At 36.4% G+C, this 8,223-nt stretch overlaps 3 protein-coding genes and 1 long non-coding RNA gene across 6 annotated transcripts; 1 reads left to right on the forward strand and 3 right to left on the reverse strand.

The window, feature by feature from the left end:
- The first annotated feature begins 1,399 nt into the window (after positions 1–1,399).
- On the forward strand, positions 1,400–5,885 carry RH8 (RNAhelicase-like 8). Of its 2 annotated transcripts, none has more exons than NM_116291.5 (10): positions 1,400–2,093; positions 2,257–2,317; positions 2,554–2,788; positions 3,104–3,342; positions 3,478–3,729; positions 3,803–3,983; positions 4,181–4,269; positions 4,357–4,430; positions 4,508–4,592; positions 4,987–5,885. In NM_116291.5, exons 1-9 carry the CDS (start codon positions 1,786–1,788, stop codon positions 4,584–4,586), a joined length of 1,518 nt encoding a protein of 505 aa, NP_191975.2. In that variant the 5' UTR covers positions 1,400–1,785; the 3' UTR covers positions 4,587–4,592; positions 4,987–5,885. The 2 variants fall into 2 exon arrangements, with proteins under 2 accessions (NP_191975.2, NP_849535.1); NM_179204.2 differs by having other exon boundaries at positions 1,405–2,093; positions 4,508–4,635.
- Positions 4,614–4,827, reverse strand: AT4G03705. Its single transcript, NR_141747.1, has one exon. It is a non-coding gene; the product is annotated as an other RNA (long non-coding RNA).
- On the reverse strand, positions 5,464–6,345 carry AT4G00670 (Remorin family protein). Its single transcript, NM_116292.5, has 4 exons — positions 6,291–6,345; positions 6,143–6,206; positions 5,994–6,075; positions 5,464–5,779 (listed from the first exon to the last, which is right to left on the reverse strand). The coding sequence occupies exons 1-4, from the start codon at positions 6,316–6,318 to the stop codon at positions 5,582–5,584; spliced, it is 372 nt and encodes a 123-aa protein (NP_191976.2). The 5' UTR covers positions 6,319–6,345; the 3' UTR covers positions 5,464–5,581.
- A 398-nt stretch (positions 6,346–6,743) lies between these two features.
- On the reverse strand, positions 6,744–8,220 carry ADF8 (actin depolymerizing factor 8). Of its 2 annotated transcripts, NM_116293.3 has the most exons (3): positions 7,754–8,220; positions 7,159–7,424; positions 6,744–7,081 (listed from the first exon to the last, which is right to left on the reverse strand). In NM_116293.3, the coding sequence occupies exons 1-3, from the start codon at positions 7,754–7,756 to the stop codon at positions 6,928–6,930; spliced, it is 423 nt and encodes a 140-aa protein (NP_567182.1). In that variant the 5' UTR covers positions 7,757–8,220; the 3' UTR covers positions 6,744–6,927. The 2 variants fall into 2 exon arrangements, with proteins under 2 accessions (NP_567182.1, NP_001328554.1); NM_001340260.1 differs by having other exon boundaries at positions 7,159–8,220.
- Positions 8,221–8,223: the final 3 nt, after the last annotated feature.

Here is an 8,223-nt window from a genome sequence, read left to right on the forward strand (position 1 = left end):
ATTTCTCTTTAATCATTAACCCTCGTTGTATGGAACTCCGGTGGCGTTGAGCCACGAATCTCTATTTATGAACTCTCTAACCGTAAACATGACTGCTTCCATCGGGTCTGTGATGATCTTGTTCCCATTCGGATGGACTCTCTGGCTTGCGTTTGCTCTGGGGCCTTTGTTTTGATATTCGCGGTAGAACAATGTGGACAAATCCCCACTAGTGCTGCTATTTCATGGAGTCCATCCCACTGGATCTATCAAAACATCCATTTAAGATTCCATAATCACCACCGTTGATAAATCACCCCACGGTCTTACTAGAAACATCTTCACCATTCTGTGAATGTCGACGTGTCGGTCGAGAGACTGTAAAAAGCCTACGTATTCATAGAATTTTTATTTTTATTTGTGATGTTTATGATAGTTTTTTGTTCACTTTATTTTTTTTGTTCAATCTATTTTAATTTTCTTAACACTGATATAAAAAATTTCATAGTTTATGTTGTGTATTTATTTTTTAATTTTTTATAATATTTAATTTAATTTTGTCAATTATTGTTTTATTTAATGTGTGAATTAATTTTAGCTGTAATGTTTTGATTTCAATAAATAAAATTTAGGCAGGCCACAATATGATGACTTGGATGTTGATGTAGACATCGTAGATCGAAAGTGAACTTTTCTATTATATAGACGTATTTTACTTATTTTTTGCTTAATTTATGCTTACTTTTGGTCAAATTATTTTCTCTTTATTATTCAAATTATTTCAATAATCATAACATATTGGTAGATATGTAGTCGCTATAAAAAATTTGGATGTAAATGTTAACTGATGAAATAAACTAGGCCTAATTTGTGTGAAAGTAGAAACCTATTAATTGTGAAAGTTTGAAATTCCATAATCTCGGTCGCATATTGAATACTCAACATATAATTTTGGTAGTGTTTGAAGAATCATATTTGAGACATAATCAGGTATAATGAATAAAAGCAGATGACACAGCAAACGAGGAAGATGTCATCACTTGTCACAAATCCAGTGCATAGATGGATCAAGTGCAATTCTGATGAAGTATAAAAACATTAGAGAAATACTCTGAAATTGGATGGATACTCTATGACGACCAGGTGGTGTTTGTAACATCTTGCATAGCGTTAATCTTGAGCTAAAAACAGCTTTAGAAGCTGAAAGATAGATTTTTGGGGTCAGACTGAAAACTTTAATTAAGTTAGGGTAAATATGTAAGGAAAAGGAAGTAATGTGTAATTTTATAAATTTCAGAAAGAAAGAAATGAAAACTTAAAACTCCGTTTTAATTACCACAAGGCTCAAGCCCAAGCCCAATACCGCTAACGAAATCCGACGAAATCACAAACATTATAATATTACATAGAGATAATCATCTTTCTGTCTCTCTGTCTCTCTGTCTCACGCGAGAACTCTGGCTTCGTCTCTATATTATTGACCCTTTTGATCTCTCTCTGTCTCGCTTTCTTCCTCGCGTGGACCTTTTTCGAAAAATATCAATCCCAGAATTTCGCTTCATTTTGGATTATAAACTCCCAGATCTGCTACTCTCTATCTCCGATTTTGTGATTTTTCAAACCCTAGATTTCTCCGGAAGAGTTTATTTTTTTCTCTGTAACTAAACCGAGATTTTTTTTTCAAAATTCCGACATTACCCTAGGTTGTGTATTACCGTAGAAAACCCTAGTTCCTTTTTGGTATTCTTGGTGTACAGATCCCTTCCTTAGTCAGAGTTTTTGGTTATTAGTGTTTAGAGGTTTGTGATGAACAATCGAGGAAGGTACCCTCCTGGAATTGGCGCTGGCCGTGGAGCCTTTAACCCTAACCCTAATTACCAATCACGGTCGGGTTATCAACAACATCCGCCGCCCCAATACGTTCAACGCGGTAATTACGCTCAGAATCACCAACAACAGTTTCAACAAGCGCCGTCTCAGCCGCATCAATACCAACAGCAACAGCAGCAACAACAACAATGGCTTCGAAGAGGTCAGATCCCCGGCGGTAACAGTAACGGTGACGCTGTTGTAGAAGTTGAGAAAACTGTTCAATCCGAAGTTATCGACCCAAAGTGAGTGCTGTTCAAGCTTGGACTACTTAGTTAAATCTGGGATGTGATTATTTTCATTTGAAGTGATAATTCCTTGTTTCTTACGTTACCATGGTATTGAACTGCTTAGTGTTGGTTTCACTTTTGTGCGTTTGATAACCTTTACAATCTAATTTCTCTTCAGCTCGGAAGATTGGAAAGCAAGGCTAAAACTACCTGCACCTGATACTCGATACAGAACAGAGGTAATGTTCCATATTTTGACGAAATAGAGTAAATTAGGATGCATTCACTCTTTATTTTTGCTGTTTCGTGTGCTATATTGGTGTGACTTAAAGGTGTTCTTAAGCGTAATACCTAAATACTTGTTAAATTTGTTTCTCAATACTTAAACTGCGTGAGAATCTATTTGTGAAACTGAATTGATTCTTGGTTGCATGGGATGAGATGTTCACAATTCGTTACTTGTTATCATATTTAGGATGTGACAGCCACCAAAGGGAACGAGTTTGAAGATTACTTTTTGAAACGGGAGCTTCTCATGGGAATATATGAGAAGGGTTTTGAAAGACCTTCTCCTATTCAGGAAGAGAGTATTCCAATTGCCTTAACTGGTAGAGATATCCTTGCCAGAGCAAAGAACGGGACTGGAAAGACCGCCGCCTTTTGTATTCCTGTCTTGGAAAAAATTGACCAAGATAACAACGTTATTCAAGGTAACTGTGTACTGGACCATGTTGTTAGTTGATTCTTTCACGTGGTGCAATGCTATTAAAGAATCTGAAGTTTTGACATCGTCTAGCTAGTGATTTTTCATAGCTAATAAGAACAGAATACCAAAGCTGGCGTCGTAAATAGATTATTGATCCACAATAAACACTAGTTACTGTATAAAACTTAGTGAATGTAAATCGTAATGAATCCTTTGAGCCTCTAAACCCATTGCTTCTATCAGTAGCCTAATATGTTTCTTAAAGGTTTACTGCTTCCTTTCTAACTTAGTTTACCGTCAATACCTTTCTTGTACGCAGCTGTTATAATTGTTCCGACTCGAGAGTTAGCCCTTCAGACATCACAGGTCTGTAAAGAGCTGGGTAAGCATTTGAAGATTCAAGTCATGGTGACCACTGGTGGCACCAGTCTGAAAGACGATATCATGCGTTTGTATCAGCCTGTTCATTTACTGGTAGGAACTCCTGGGAGAATTCTGGATCTTACCAAGAAAGGTGTTTGTGTTTTAAAAGATTGTTCGGTGCTTGTTATGGATGAGGTAAATGTTGGATGCTTACTTTGTATTTTTTTTTCTTTGAAATTTCTTTCTATCTATCTTTTTTCACTATTTGCAACCTGTAGCAAAATTGTTCATGTTACTCCCAATTTAATTTAATTATGGATCATTCATCAGGCTGACAAGCTTTTGTCTCAAGAGTTCCAACCTTCAGTGGAACATTTGATTAGCTTTCTTCCAGAAAGTCGTCAGATTTTGATGTTCTCAGCCACCTTCCCTGTCACTGTCAAGGATTTTAAGGATAGGTTTCTGACGAATCCTTACGTCATCAATCTCATGGATGAACTTACGCTCAAGGGTATTACCCAATTCTATGCTTTCGTTGAAGAAAGACAGAAAATTCATTGCTTGAATACACTATTCTCCAAGGTTAGATCTGAACTACATTGATTGTTTTTGTTTCTTTCCTTAGCTGGCATTTTACTCTCTTCTTCTCCTGCAGCTGCAAATTAACCAATCAATCATATTCTGCAATTCTGTAAATCGTGTGGAGCTCTTAGCCAAGAAAATCACAGAACTTGGGTATTCATGCTTTTACATCCATGCAAAGATGCTTCAAGACCACCGAAACAGAGTGTTCCATGACTTCCGGAATGGTGCATGCCGTAATCTCGTGTGTACTGGTATGCCTTAGTGTTATCATGCTGCTATTGCAGGAGCACAATGAATCAAATACTAAATTATCTACCTCTTAGACCCCAATAGTGGCTTTAGTTGAGGCTTTAGAGGGACAACTTATACTGGTTTTAATATTTTGACTTTGCGAAATCAGCTATGTCCTCTACCTGAATAGTTTATGATTTAATGATGGTTGCTGCAGACTTGTTCACACGTGGTATTGACATTCAAGCCGTCAATGTGGTGATAAACTTTGATTTCCCAAAGAATGCTGAAACTTATCTCCATAGGGTAAGCTAAAAACCAAATGTCCACATGATACTAGATTCCTACATGTTGATTGATGGTAATTGATTTTAATATCTGGTCTCTGTTCAGGTTGGACGATCAGGAAGGTTTGGCCATCTTGGTCTAGCTGTGAATCTTATCACCTATGAAGATCGATTTAACCTGTATGTATTTTTCTCTTGACTGGTTTGTACTATTGTTTTCTACAGCATAGAATAACCTTTGTGTTACATTTTTGTAGTTACCGGATTGAGCAAGAGCTTGGAACGGAGATCAAGCAAATTCCTCCACATATCGATCAGGCAATTTATTGCCAATAACCAAGGGTAAACCACCTTGGTCTGCTGTTAGGTGAATCAGTAATAAGTGGTACGTAGTATCTACTTATGGACAGGCTTGAATTGTTCCTACTTTCGGAGTCACTTACTTCATGTAACCTCAAGATTCTCTAGGATAATTTGTTTTAATGTATACACAATACAGAGTCTTGTTGGAAAGATCAAAGATGGAATTTCAACTATCGTAATCATAACACCACATTACATAATTCAAGGCATACATTAAGTTACATATTTCGAGGACATAAGTTCATATGGTTGATGCATATAGGCCTATTCATTGTTCTTTTGCCACTTACGCTAGAAAAATTCTTTTGATTTGGGTTTGCTTCCTCATTTAAGAGGCCCCTAATATATTATTTGGATTTGTGCAATGTTTCAGGTTGGTTGAAGCCATGGTTAGACAGTTGTCTTATCTAGCCATGCAGGACAAGGACAACCCAAAAAGGCTTCACATTCTGCCTCTTACCTCCATAATGTTTTTTTCTGCGTCTTTGGGATTCCTTTATTTTTAAAGATTAACTATAGTCAAGGCTAAAAGGTTTGAAATACCGGGTAGTATTACAAAAGTGAAGTCTTTTATTTAGTTTTAACAAGTCGTTTGAGCTATTGTTTCTTTCTATGCCGTAGACTGATCAGTGGTTACAGTGTTGTGATGCGTCTTCAAGGAGCTGTGGTTTCATGACTCTTTCATGATCCTTTTCCAGCTTTCCAACTTCAATAATAAGTCTTTGAGACCTTAAGATGAGATTTTCCTTTTTTTCCATTTACACAGGTTGCTGATTTTATTTTAGCATGTTTTGTGTTGTCAATAGGTAGATTAGTTCAGGATTTGGTCTGTGGACAATGGACAATGAATTTTGCACTCTCTTGTTTTATGAGCAACACAAGCAAAACACACAACATACAAAAGATACAAGTATGAACATAGGATACCGGAGATAGGTGATAATCTGTATCACAGGTTAGTGCTGATCTCAGAAGCAGCTCAAAGATGACTTCTTGGGTATCTTTCCTGCGGCTTGAAACCTAGCAGCAGCTTCTTCCGCATCAAGGATCTCTTGAGCCCGTCTGGTTTGAACATCTGCCTTCTTCTTTTGTGCCTTTGCATGAACTGCCGCTTTTTCGTTCCTTAGTTTCTCAGATTTCTCCATCTTCTTACTGTCCATCTTCCGCTGTAGAAAACAACAATTTTTTCGTCTGTATGTTAGTTCTTTGACGACATGAAATGTCATGTTTCATAGTCTTGTACCATTTGGTTAACTTGCTGTTTAGATAGATTCATGTTTTTGATCATACACTACAGGCTACAGCAGTAGAACAGTCTTAAGCATACATGAGTACATAGATCATATATTAGGAATTGGTAGATGTCTTTTGTGGAATCACCTGAATTCTAGCGAGTTCAGATTCGATCTTTGTAGTTTTCTTTTTCTCCCATCCTGAAATATCTAGTAGCTTCTTCTGAGTCCTGCAATCAGAGAATCTGTCACAGTGGTACTGAAACGACGCTGAAAAGTGTTTGTGTTGTGACTTACTTGTTATTGACCTTTGTTATCTTTAGTTCCTTCCATGCCTTAATAACTTTTGACTGCTCATCTCCTATGTGGTATGTAGTAGGTATAAACTAAAAATTAAGATACAACATGAAACTAAACAATACTAAAACTCTGTGATATGAGTTACCTCTTTGGATCGGAATATTTGGCTCCATTTGATTGAGAATGAGTTTCAGGCTTTAAGTTCTAGTTGCTAGTTAAATGCACATTTAGGTCTATTTATAGTGATGTAACACACATGTTCGATTACAAAAGGTGAAAATTTGGAACTGTCGGTTTCAATGCATTGGTGTCGTTTTATGTCTTGAGGGAATATTTGAAAACCATCGTTCGTTTTAAATTAATATGTCGCAAGGAATAAATATATCACAATGCTTGCAAGCTAGCGAATCTTGATATGATTGGCGAGCACTAAGTGTTGTTCTAATTGCTCTTAGTTTATAATTTGGTTAGTTTTTATAATCCTTTCATTGAAGAATGGAATCCCCCATATAAAAAAATAAGATGCATGTGTTCAATATATGCCAAAGCATTCCATACCAAGTCCCCACTATGGAGTAATTTCACTATCTAATATCTATCTTTGCAAAATAATTATCATTCTTTTTTTTCTTTCTTGTGAAAAACAAAACAATTTAAAGACATTGAATCCACACAAAATGTAATATAGCGGACAAGCAAAAGCAGAAATGGTCCAAGAAAATGGCATGTTAAAGCTTAACAATTTGAAACGAATAAAGGATGCATTAGAATGTTGTTGTTGCTCAGAGATTGAGTCGTCCTTTGATGATGTCAAGGCTCATCTCACTAGGATCAGTTGCTTGCAATTCAACTTGAATTCCTTCCATTTCTCTCTTGAACCTGTCTTTTGAGCTTGCATACAACATCTTACTCCGAACTCTCGATGTATCAGGTGACCTGATCAATACAACACATTCATGAGCATTTGAGATCATGTGGAAAAAAACATGTTAAGGAGAGCAATGTGTTGTTACCACGCGATGAAAAAGATCTTGCTCTTCTGACAATTGTCCTCTGTGGTGAAATCAAAATCGTAGACAGCGTATCGGCATTCGTCATCGGGGATAGAGCTGGTAAAATCGTCGTAAGTTTCTTCTGGATTCCCAAGCTTTTCTATTTGCACTTGCTGTGCCTTCTCATCAATTTTGAACACAATGAACCTGTAAGTCCTCTTTGCTTTCAACTCTAAGAACTTAATCTTGCATTCATCATTCACATGCATCCCAGACGCTGAATTAGCCTGCACAACACACACACACACACACGTAGTCATTTATTTATATATTAAGCTGTTTCCATTCTATACATCTTCCTAACCAGTTACCATAAAACTTAGATTGTGATTTAGGATCATAGCATATAAACCATATGTCCACAACATCATTCTTAATGAAGTCAATATATACATGAAACCTATTCATGTGTTACACTTCCAAAACCAAATAACACAAAACCATATATATTCAACCACACCATCCACATATAAATTTCACATGTTGACAATCAGAACATAAACAGAATCAATGCATCATCATCATCTACATCAGAAGATTAAATGTAGGAACTTACCATATTTTCTTTGGAGAATCGAACTCTAATCTTGTGTTTGATGATTGGGAAAAATGAAGAGGATAGGGAAGAGTGAGGAGGATTGGGGGGGTTTATGAGGTTGAGGAAAAACACAAAAGTTGGGTAATATTTGATATTTTCTTTTGGTCTTTAGGCTGATCACGTCTTGAAATAGATGACTTTGATGCTATCACGTCGTGCCCATTTTTTTCAAACCTATATATAGTTTTAATCCTTGATAATACATATAAATCTATATTTATTTGTGTTTGTTGCATATGAGCTCAACTTTGGTCGGGAGATCATTGGACCGTTGAAGTTTTCATGATGAACATGTTATATATATTTTTTTCTCTTCTATATACTTTGACTTTAGCCTCTATGCTAAATATTGTTTTATGCGGCCCAAACGACCATTGAACCCATAATTGGGCCTTGTTCACTTCTGGCCCAATGGCCTTTTTCTCTCT

This window comes from Arabidopsis thaliana, chromosome 4 (genome assembly GCF_000001735.4).
Source record: "Arabidopsis thaliana chromosome 4, partial sequence".
Taxonomy (NCBI): domain Eukaryota; kingdom Viridiplantae; phylum Streptophyta; class Magnoliopsida; order Brassicales; family Brassicaceae; genus Arabidopsis; species Arabidopsis thaliana.